Source organism: Papaver somniferum, chromosome 9 (assembly GCF_003573695.1).
Source record: "Papaver somniferum cultivar HN1 chromosome 9, ASM357369v1, whole genome shotgun sequence".
Classification (NCBI taxonomy): domain Eukaryota; kingdom Viridiplantae; phylum Streptophyta; class Magnoliopsida; order Ranunculales; family Papaveraceae; genus Papaver; species Papaver somniferum.
Window position 1 is genome coordinate 173409425 of NC_039366.1, and position 12414 is coordinate 173421838.

Sequence of the window (12414 nt, forward strand, 5' to 3'; positions counted from 1 at the left end):
TGAAAGCTCACATATTAAAAATAAAATTTTCTGTGAAAGCTTACAGACAATTTTTTCTTTTTACTACCATTGGATGCATGTCTATTCAACAAAAAAAAAAAAAAAAATCTCTCTAATGCTAAGGACAATCGTCCGTCTCTTGAAAACGAACAGACGTTCATTCTTAAAGCAAAACTTTTTGTGAAATCTCACACACACATATATATATATATATAAATATATATATAATTTATGTAATTTATTTTTTAACGTGAACAACTCATGAACATTCAAAAAAAAATATGACTTACCTGGTCGGCGCCGGTGAATGGTAAAGAAAAAATAATTTCTCTCTAGGGCGTGAAGGAGATGGGAAGCTTGGTCGGTCGTGGGAGAATATAAAATAAAAAAAAAGGTGTCTCATCCTTTTTATAACAATTTTTATTTCCTAAACCTAATTAGACAAGGATTCACTTTCTTGGGTCGCGGTCCCGTAAATGCTAAACCCACCAAATTTGACGTTCCACCACCCAAATTAACGGTGCGTCATCAATTCACGCTGCTCATACTGCGGGAATCTTTATTCAAGCTATTTCTCGTACATGACATCATTGGAGCAAATCAGAGATTCTGGTAATGTCTCTTACGACAAGTTCAATTACTTATTTCGTTTATAATTTGAAAAATCACCATCCAGTGCTTACTGCAGAACATGATTGTCCCTCACTAAGCAGGGAACTTAATGTTGATGGTGGATTTTTGACGAAGGATAAAATCGTAAAATCATAATTTTGCATATTTTTGAACCAACAATCAGACGAGTATGTGAAATTCATATTTCAGAATTTAAGCATGAAAGATCATGCCACGATAATCTCTGACTGAGTGTATAGCTTCTCAGAGCATGCATCAATAAATAATTATTAAAGCCTCTCAACTGAGCTTTCGATATTTTGCATATTTCATCAATACTGAATAATTTCAGTATTCACTTATGTATATAATCGAGAATGATTGGACGGCTTCAAGATGGATTGACCACTAGCACAGAGCAATAACGTCTTCAGGATGTTGCAAATGTTGACTATGAAGAATAAACATTCAGAACGAGTATGATGCTTCTACTATCTCATACCTCGACTCTCGAACAAATATAATGATCACAGATTGCCTGCTAGTATATAGCCACCAATTAGTTAATTCTAGTGCAACATTTATTAATTGAATTCCTAGAAAATATTCTATTTTCATCATAATATCTCATTACTTCAATTCACGGCTTTTCTCAGCTGAAATCCATGGATTAGTAATATATATTCACTTTTCGAGCATATGGGCCACCACCAAGTAAGCGCCGAGAAAATGGCGCGAGTGTACTTAGCAATAATTCACAAACGAGCACCCAAATACACGAACGATCACCCAAAAATATGGACAAACGAGGAAATATGAAGAGCTAAGGAAGTTGATAAAATAATAATAAAAATAGAGAAGAGGCGTCACGGGACCGGGCCCATTGGCCTCCGTCCATGCCACGGCCATGGCCGTTCTCACGCCTCTCCAATTCCTTATTTCATTATTATTATTGTTATTTCCCCCATCTCTTGAAACTCCCTCATTCATGCAAACTCCTAATTCTCCAGATTTCTCCAAATATTGCCTAACTCTCCAAAAATCCCTAATCCCACGACTATTAGGTTTTTCTTTGACCAATAATATTAAAATAACGATATATTAATATTCTAAAATATTGGACGTACGAGCAAAGTCCTACTCTCTCATTCATGCAATGTTGAGAGTTTCAGTCAAAATCAAACTCTTCTGAAAATCCAAAATATTGCTTAAACGACCAACAAAATACCTAGGATTTTAAGGAATAGACGCGCGAGGGACATGGTGCCCGTGCACCACCATGACTGGACCTGGCCGGTCCCTTGGCCATCATGGCCGGACGGTCCCACGTATCTCTATTATTATTTTAATAATAATTCATATATTTCATAATTCTTGCATCCTCATTCATGGACATTCCTCCGCACGCTCGGATGCCCACTCACCATTAATGGTCGGCTCTCAAGACCATTGGATGGTCGATATTTCTTGACCTGCATTGGAAAACTCTCCATATTCGAGATCCCGGGTTCTCCAAAATTAAGGTTTCGAATTTACAATAATTCGATAAATGTCGAAAACTTTTATATTGATCCAGCAATCAATATTTTTAATGTTTAGTCATGCTGCCAACATTTTTAATTGCTCGACCGAGCACCATCATTGTATGTACATCTACTTGGCCGATCATTCAATATTTCATTGGATGTCCATCCAATTGGACGTTTGATCTTCTAATATTTTAATCCTTTGTCATTCGAAAATTCATGACATAGTAAATCAGGAATGAGCACTCTAGATATTTCATAACTCGGCAACATCTGATTTTCTGCCAAATGCTCGACATATCAGAATAAGTCCATGATCGAGCAATCTCATTGGATGCGCGTCGATCCAGATTATCAGAACATTAGTATTACCTCAACTGGTAAAATTAATATCACAATTCATCAAGACTCAACGTTTGTGCATTATTCTGTCCCAACAGACACCATGCTCAATCCTTGGGTTTCAGAGCATATCACATTAATCCATTAAGCTTGACTCATCAAGGCTAAAACTCATGATCTAGTCAAGTCAATAATTGACCAATTAAATACACATCTGCCTTGCAGACTCCACATTCATGAGACATCAATCATGTCATAGGGGGGATACTTACTAGGGTTTTGGTCTGGCGGCTTACGACACATATGTACACCCATGATGAGAAATATGAGTAAGTCGTGCAAGCAGTTGAAGGAGTTAGCAAAGTAGTGGATGGACAATCAACCAATTCTTCCACGCACGTGGAACCGGTTTAACCACGATTTCCCACTTTCTGACTATTTCACTCCTCTGCAACCGTCACACTTACTGGAGATCAATGTGTTTATTGTTTCTGCAATATAAATAAGTTCATCAATCCACGACTGAACAACAAGAACTCAACATGATAGAACTCAATTTATCAGAACTTATCTTATCAGAACTTATTTGAACTCAACAGTTCACTAAACTTGCAGAAGTTTCCAACACATCCACAATCCTTCAATCATCATTGATCTCACACACTGCTCAGCTTCCCTCCTACATATAGACCATCATCCCTCTTTGTGACCGAATTGAATCTGGAACGAGCATTGTCTTGGTTTAGGCCGAGGTCCTACAAATTTATCTTTCGAACTCAAAGCACTTCCGTACAGTGCATCTGTTTGCTAAAGGTTTAGGCAATTTGCTCGATCGAGGAATCACTCGTCTCTCCACTTTTCCTCAAAAATCAGCAAATCGTTTTCACCCATCAACACTTGTAATTTCGTATTTTTGTTTCAAATAGTTAGTAATTTTTTGGGGTTGTTGTGGCATGTTTTCTTACTCTCTACGCCCTTGTACTTTCTGTAAATTTTGTTTTCTTTTAATATACTCTTTGGATTAACCAAAAAAAATATTCAGGAATATTAAGGTTGTGTAGCGACACTAAATCCATGGTCCTTTCAGACACAAATATTTAAACTGAAGCCTCTTACTTTTATTTTAAGAAGTAATTTGATAAAAAAAAAAGTTAGATTTAGTGATACTGTTACTTATGAAACCTAGGAATAAAAAAGAAATGGTTAGATTTCGTTATCAAATCATGTTTTGTGGTTGGAGTGTAATTGTCCTTTGTTTGATCTATTTAAAATTGTTGAAAACCACCGACTCAGTCATGTAATAGTCCCCGATTCCATTTCGGCTTATTATGAATTAATATAGTTAAGGTTTTTCGGGAAAAATAAGTCACCGCAATGTTGATCGAGTTCGAGCTAATGTTTCAGAAAAATGTGTGCTTTCATCCACAATGTTACAGAAATTTGGAAATATTTGTTACACATATTTGGCAATCTTGTTGTCTCTGTTGGGACAATTGGTTCTCTAAATTGTTGTATCATACCTATTGTCAAAGTTCAGATCTATCTACATACTAATACCGCGGAAACAAATTGGTCAACAAGAAGTTCTAGTTTTTTCAGATTGCTCCATGAACCTCATTACGATTTAGGATGAGAACAATAGAAAGAGAAACACACATATGTGAGTAATAAGTAAAGTACTCACATATTTAACGTGATTCGACAATATGCTTACGTCTACGGTGACGGCTACGACCTCTTTGTTCATTATAGAATCAACAAATGAGAATTATACATTCTGATACTAATTAATTCATCGAATCACCACGATGTGATCAAACATTAAAAAACTCCCACAAATTCCCTCTAAATCCATAGAAGAGTCGTTACCCTACTAGATGATCTTCTCTACACACCATGACATAAATTATCACGGGCGCCTTTTGCTCAACATCAGTAATTTATTCTAGCACCGCCAAAGATGATCTTTTCCTCAAAACAAGATGTTTTACCAAAATATCCATACGAATACTCCATAACGACATATCTCTCAACATCGATAAACACTCCAAAATTACCATAATGATATATTCCTTCGACTAATGGTCTTCCACATACTACCCAAAGAGGTGGGATGAATTCCTCACATCTCTTTTGAGAATTACACTGAGGATCTTATGATTATACACATAACCTAGACCTCCTTATATAGGAGTCACAAACTTGATTCCCAAGTATTGACCTCCTTAGATTAGGAAATCCATCTCAACTAGGAAACCATGGTCAATTTGGAAAACCTATCTTAGTATGCAACCGACGTTACTGACCCAAACAAGGAAACCCTATGTTTCCCTACAATTCTTCACCTCGAATCATGCATTTATGCATGAGACGGTCAACATGTTATCCATGCATCTTATGAAAATATATTGCATCATCACTGCTTGCCTACATATCCTCAGTAGAAATCAAATCAAAGGTAGTTCACCCAACTTGTTCCGCAGAACCTCCGCCAGAAGAGAGCAAACCAAACTTGAAAGTCACCAACTCAAGACTTAACAATCAAACCTATCAATGATTGTACAAATCTCCACCTCAACGAAAAATTTCGTCCCATCTCACCAGCCACCATCATACGATCACTCGTTAAGCAACATTTTGAAATGCACCTTACTTCGTTATGTTCATAACTTCACATTGATTGGCACCATTCCAGGTTATTACATGCCAACTCAATCAGACCATATATGATCATTGTTCATATGATACCGCCGAACTTAGTTACAGTCATTAGGCACCATTAAAATTTATTTACCACTTCAGACTTGCTTCATAATACGATCCCCTCTGTGCTGGCCTTTGTTTCTTCACCTGAGTTAATGTTACGCTTCACTTAAGCCAGTAACTCTGTTAGCGAACCATACCCATGAGGGATGACATCCATACTACTCAATAACTAAGTGAAACTACCAAAGTAGCTTCTGAGCGTTTTCCTCCCTTAGCAAAACCATAATCTTTATCTCTAAACTCCAGCAAAGTCAATTGTTTCTTCAAATAACTGAACGCACGGTTGTTCTTTTTTTGCAAGCATGTCCAGCAAAGCAACTTAATGAGATACTTAGTGTTAGTTATACAATAAACCAACTTTCGTGTTAGCTTCCAGTGATCTAACCATCTTGTATGTACCAAATCAAATTGAGCATCACTCCAACTATGCACCATATATAACCAATCCATGGATCATTATTACTACATGCCAATCTCGAGCTCATCTCTATGAGTCTTTATTTATCCGAGTGTTTCTTCGATTAGATCATGATTCTACGACCATATACCACCAATTGAATTTTATTCATTCATATATGCTCATCATACCTTAAAATATTATATACATAACGAAACACCAAACTTGTTCAGCTTTACAGAGAACTTTGTGGTTTTAGGGTTTTCAATGTATGAATGATCGAATGGTTGAATAACACTGAAGAACTGTTGTTCGTTTAATTTTAAAATGGGTGAGATGAATCTGAATTTGGTGAAATTGATTCAACAAATCAAATGGGACAAGGTTGGTACCCTGGATTATATTCTCATAAATTTGATATTAGTGGTGGTTAGGTCTGTAACATTTGAAGTCACATGTAGTGTTTCATGGGGTTTATGCCTAATTGACGTGTGGATGTTTGATTAAAAATGGGTATTGACTGAATTGTGGGGATCACATTTCGTGAAATGTTAGCTTAACAGAGAGGAGGAAATTTGGATGTTTGAGAAGATGGTGAAGGGAAGTTAGGTTCTGTAATTAGAGATAGAGAAGATGTGAAGGCAAGTTATATTATTGTGTATATTAGTAAAGTTAAGGGTACAATAATAGTTTTATTTAGTTAATAGATTTTATTTAACGTTTTAAGTAATCAACTCTGGTCAACGTCTTTTCTAGGTACCAAACTTTAAAATTGGACAAAATCTAAGTACCGAAAGCAAAATCACCCAAAATTTATAGTCGCTTTACTTTTCATTAATCTCCATGAAAACATGTAAACCTTTATTTAAAGTGGGACGAAGGGAGTACTGATTATGTCATCAAAAGTGGGTTTACAGCCTAATTTTTCTAGGGTTGGATTGTGATGTCTACTAATCATTGATATCTAGTTCCTCTACGTTGCTAATGAATCCAAAATCTAAATATTTGATGGTGGGATTTTCCAGGAAAACTCTTGTAATAATCTACAACAGCTACTATTCTGTTCAATTGATAACCTCAATGGCCTCTTCTTCAAACATTTCTGATACTATATGCAACATTCAGCAAAAGGAAAATAGTGCTGCTAGAAGGAATAACAAGCATGTAACTTTACAAGGAAAAGGAAGACTTATTGATTCCTTTGCTTTGATTGGATATGTCTGCAGAGAGAGTGAAGTGACTAGGAATGTTGTAAGTTACTCAGTCATACAAAGATGGGGTGCACAAAATGAAGTAGTTGTGATCACTACAGGGAGAAGAAATGTTTTCATCTTCAGGATTCATTCAAGGGAAATTTTTCAGAGAGTGCTAAGGGGGAGACCACACTCAGTAGGTGGATATTTATTGGTGTTACTTCCATGGCAATTCCACATGAATGTGCAGAGAGCAATTTTCCAATTTGACGTCTTCTTTATTGAGTTTAGACTAAGAGCAGACCTTGATAGAGATGATATTCCTCATCTAATTGCATCTCAAGCAGGAGAACCTATCTCTATCTACAACAGAGACCCCACAGGTGTAGTGAAAGCAAGAGTTAGGTTGGATGTTAATCTACCTCTAGTCAGAAAGGTGCACTTAACTTTGGAGGATGGAGAAAGAATCAAGATTGCTATTTTCTATCTGGGTTTCCCTTCTGCCACTTGCAGGCACTGCTATGTTTTCAATCACAATGAAAACTACTGTGGTTTGATTGCTAATATAGCTTGGATAGCAGTTCCAGTTTTGAACCTTCAAGGTGTGGATCCTTTTGAGGAGCAAGTAGTAGAACTTTCTCAGGTTATTCAACATAATATGGAGATTCAAGATGGAGGAGAAGAAGGTGCAAATCAAGGTCAAGAGTTGGACAATGTTGTTGTTGGAAATGATAATGCTAGAGAGGATGTCAATGATGATGATAATGATAATGCAACAGAAAATGGCATGATTAATCAGCAAGATTCAGTTAATGCAGAGAATGAAAACACTATTGAGAGCATGAGTGAAGTAAACAAACATGTCATTGAGGAAAATACTGCTAGTGCTTCTTATACTTCAGAAATCCATAGAAATGATATCAGAACAAATAAGAGAAGAAGAAAGGAAGATATTGTTATGGAAGCCATAAAAATGGAGGGATATATACAAGAAATTGATAGAACCATATACATGGAGATGGAAGGGTCTTCTGCTGACAGAGGAGATATGATAAATTTTGATGATGCTGACAGTGACATTAGGATGGATGGGTCTGATGTTGTTTCTATTGTGGATGCTGGAGCTCGAATCCTTCCATCTGGACAGGTTTTTCTTATTACCAAAACAAATTTATCTATTTTTTCAAAATTTTATATTACCTGCTTGTGTCAAACTTTCCTTGCATATCTCCATTATAATCTTTACTATGTTTTGTTGAACTGGATTACCAGTTATACATCTCTACCTAAAATTTTCCTTTCTACTATAGTTTTCTCTATATACTTCATTATGAAGCTTTTATCTTGGAATGTGCAGGGGGTTGGAATACCTCTCACTAGGAATCACTTGAAATACATTCTTAAAAAGCAGAATCCTGAATTTATGTTTTTAACTGAAACCAAGGAAACTAAAGATAACATGAACATCTTAGCTAGGAATCTTAATTTCCATGACTGGCTTGTTGTCCCTAGAATAGGACTGTCTGGTGGGATGCTCATTGCTTGGCACAATAACATAAATGTTAGATGCATTGTTGAATTCTTTGATATTTGTTTCTTTGAAGTGCATGATTGCTATAACAATGTTTGGATTGTTGTTTGTATGCATGGTTCTCTAAATGAGCTAAGGAAAAGAATGCAGTGGGACAAAATAATTTTTTTTATAACTTAAACCCTTGTACTCCCTGGATTATCATAGGAGACCTGAATTTTATTCTGCATGTTAATGATAAGCATGGTGGAAATAAAAACCCTCATATTAACAAACTTATTCATGAAAATATTCAGAAATTAGGACTCATGGACCTTAGATTCCAAGGAATTCCTTTCACTTGGTCTAACAATAGGGAAGGCCATGAAAACATAAAAGAAAGAATTGATAGGGTCTTATCTTCTCCTAGTTGGTCTGCTTTGTTTCCTGATACTATAGTTTGTTATTTATCTAGAGTGGGTTCTGATCACACGCCAATTTTACTAAACTGCAAACCTATTAAAGTTAAACTGCATAAGCCCTTCAGGATTATTAGAACTTGGTCTAGCCATGAAAACTATAGAAAACATGTTCTTGAAAATTGGAATTGTAATATTAGAGGTTCTTACGCTTTTAGTTTACAAAAAAATCTTAAAAATCTTTCCTACTCCCTTTCTAATTGGAATAAAAATGTCTTTGGAAATATTTTTACTAACATTCAAAACCTTAATAAAAAAATGGAATACTTACATTCCATTAATCCTTTGCATATGCTTGAAATCAAGGATACTCAGAATAATCTTGAAATGTGGTATAACAGAGAGTATGATTATTGGAATCATCTCTCAAAAGACAAATTTATTAAGGATTTTGATCGAAATACTTATTTTTTTCATCAATATACGAATAATCGAAGAAGAATAAATCATATACACACCCTTAGGGACGATTCAGGTATTTGGATTGATGATAACACCCAGCTTCATAAAATGCTCATTAAACACTTTAAATCCATTAGCTCTTACAGTAATGTTCAACACCTTGAAACTCTTAATAACCTCATTGACCCCTGTATCAATGAGGATGAAAACTTGAACTTAATTAGAATTCCTGATGAGTTAGAAATCAAGAACACGCTTTTCAACATGAACCAGTGGGGTGCCCCTGGTCCCGACGGATACCCGCCAGGTTTCTTTAAAGAAAACTGGGATGTTGTTAAAAAGGACATTATTAACATGGTCCAAGAATTTTTCAAGAAAAACTACATTCTCAAATAGATGCATTATACCTATATAACCCTAATCCCTAAAGTCCAGAATCCTTCTACTCCTGCCGATTTTCGTCCAATCAGTCTTAGTAACACCACTTATAAGATAATTTTTAAAATCCTAATTAACCGTCTAAAGCCGCTTCTTTCGAAGCTTATTTCTCCAAACCAATCTGCTTTTATTCCTGAGCGCCAAATCACTGATAACATAATCGTAGCTCATGAAATCCTTCACTCTATGAAAACTTCTAAAAATAAAACCGGTTATATGGCTCTGAAAATCGACCTTTCGAAAGCCTTTGATAGAATTGAATTGGACTTTCTAAACAAAACCCTTAATTCTTTTGGTTTCTGTGATGAGGCCTGCCACCTTATTATGCAATGTGTTACAACTACTTCCTTCTCTGTTCTTTTAAATGGTGTTCCTGGGGACAGATTTACTGTTACCAGGGGTCTTAGGCAAGGGGACCCTATGTCCCCTTACCTTTTCATTATTTGCATGGAAGTTATTTCGAAACTTCTCCTAAAATCTGAGAATGATAAAATGATTTTTGGTGTTAAAGTGGCGAGAACTGCGCCTCCTGTTTCGCATTTGTTTTTTTGCTGACGACTGTTTTTTATTTGCAAAGGCTAATCTCAATGAAGCTAAAAACATTGTTAACATTTTAAACACTTTTGGAGAAATGACTGGGCAAGTAATTAATTTTAATAAGTCTGGTGTTTATTACACGCTTAAGATTCACAATAAGCATTGTAAAATTATCTCTAAAATTTTGAAAATCAGGAAAATATCTAAAAATGATAAATACTTAGGGACTCCGCTTTTCTTTGATAAAAATAAAACTAATAGCTTTGAGCCGCTTCTTAATAAGTATTACACTGTTCTTCAAGGTTGGATGGGGAAGATATTTAACCAAGCGGGGCGAACTGTTTTAATCAAGAATGTGCTTAGTGCCTACCCTAATCATCAAATGTAGTGTCTTGCATTTCCTAAAAAGACGCTTGATAACCTTGATAAGATCCAGAGAGATTTCTGGTGGCAAAAAAAGAATAAGAAAAAGTGTTACTACCCTAAGGCGTGGCCAAGTATAACTAAAGACATTCGCCAGGGAGGGCTGGGGATAAGAAACTCTCATAAGCACAATCTTGCTCTAATAACTAAGTTGGCCTGGAGGCTTATTCACAATCAAGATCAGTTGTGGGATAAAATTCTTAAGCATAAATATTTCAGAGACCAGAACCCGCTTAAGAAAACTAGAAAAAATAGGATTTCTTGGATTTGGACTAGTATTAGCAGAGGTCTTGATATTATTTTTTCTAACCATGTTTGCCAGATTAACGATGGGAAGTCAACTAATGTTTGGTCTGATTTTTGGATTCCCAATCAGGTTCAACTTTTATCGCCTATTTATATTGATAGTAATTTGCCTGTTAATGTTTGTGTTTTAATGAATGTTGAAGGGAATTGAAACATGAACATCATCAGTAAATACATAGATTTGTCTTTCCATGGTGCTATTAATTCTGTAACTACTAACATTAATATGCATGATAAAATTAGATGGAAATCTACAACTTCTGGAAATCTCAATACTAAGTCAGTTTACAATTTTCTGACTAACTTGAACTTTGATAAGGATGAAGCTAAGTTTTGGAAGCATTTATGGAATCTTAACATGCTGCCTAGAGTTAATATGTTTTGTTGGAAAGTTGTTTCTTGTGCTTTAGCTCTGGGAAATAATATGTCTAAATATGTGAAAGATTCGGATCCTTATTGCCTTCTTTGTGATAACCTTGAATTAGAAAATGAAATGCATTTGTTTGTTCATTGTAATTTTGCTAAGAATGTGTGGGATGCTTTTGAGCTCAATGACATTTACTATTATATTGGGAATGCTGGCATCATGAATTGGTTTAAATTTTGGATGAATAACAGGAACCTAACTAGCAAGCATAATCTGATTACCTTCATTATCTGGTCCATCTGGAAGTTTAGGAATAGTGTCAAGTTTGATAACAATTACCCAAATGTAAACAAGTTAGTTGATAGCATTAGAGCTTCCTACCAAAAGTTCAATTTTTGTCGTGACAGTAAAGCCAGTCAGGTTCATAATTGTGCTAAGATGTCTTTAAGAAATAACCAGCTGGACATAGGAAAAGACTATGATTGGTTTATATGTTTTGATGCCTCCTATTCTGAAGATGATTACACAATGGGATATGCTATCTCAATTTTGGATAATGCAGGCAATCGGAAGCATTGTCGTGCAGGATGTGGCTAGGCCTCCTGCCCCTTAGAAGCTGAAACAAAACCTGGAATTGAGGCCATCAGGTGGATGAAGGAACTGAAGCTCCAAAATGTTTGCATGATTAATGACTGCCAAGTTCTAATGAAGATTCTGAAAGGAGATGAAGACCCTGAAGTTCATTCTTGGAGGTCTCAAAATAGCATCCTTAGATGCAAATTTTCCCTTGTAAATTATGATTCGGTTTCCTTTATGCATAAAACTAGGAAGTATATTGATTTTGAAGACAAGCTAGCTAAGGAAGTAAGATCTAGGAAAATTAACTACTTCTCTACGGAGAATGTGAGCGAAAATATAAGAAACAAAATCCTAGAAAGAGTTAAGCTGGGCTTAACTCCCATCTTATATATTTTGCAAACTTCCAATGTTTCATAAATAAAAGTCGTCTTCTCATAAAAAAAAATGGTGGGCTTTTGGATGCTTTCATGCTTACACTAGGGGTGCATGCATTTGGATGTAAGATTCACAATTTCAGCTGATCTAGTGCATTCGGAT

The 12414-nt window shown here is 35.6% G+C and overlaps 1 protein-coding gene across 1 annotated transcript; it reads left to right on the forward strand.

Moving 5' to 3' along the window:
• The first annotated feature begins 11085 nt into the window (after nucleotides 1-11085).
• On the forward strand, nucleotides 11086-11895 carry LOC113312886. The gene has a single exon (XM_026561618.1). It carries the CDS (start codon nucleotides 11086-11088, stop codon nucleotides 11893-11895), a length of 810 nt encoding a protein of 269 aa, XP_026417403.1.
• The last annotated feature ends 519 nt before the right edge of the window (nucleotides 11896-12414 follow it).

Excerpts from the sequence above, each read along its gene's own strand:
- LOC113312886 (XM_026561618.1), top strand. The coding sequence starts at position 11,086 with ATGAACATCATCAGTAAATACATAGATTTGTCTTTCCATGGTGCTATT.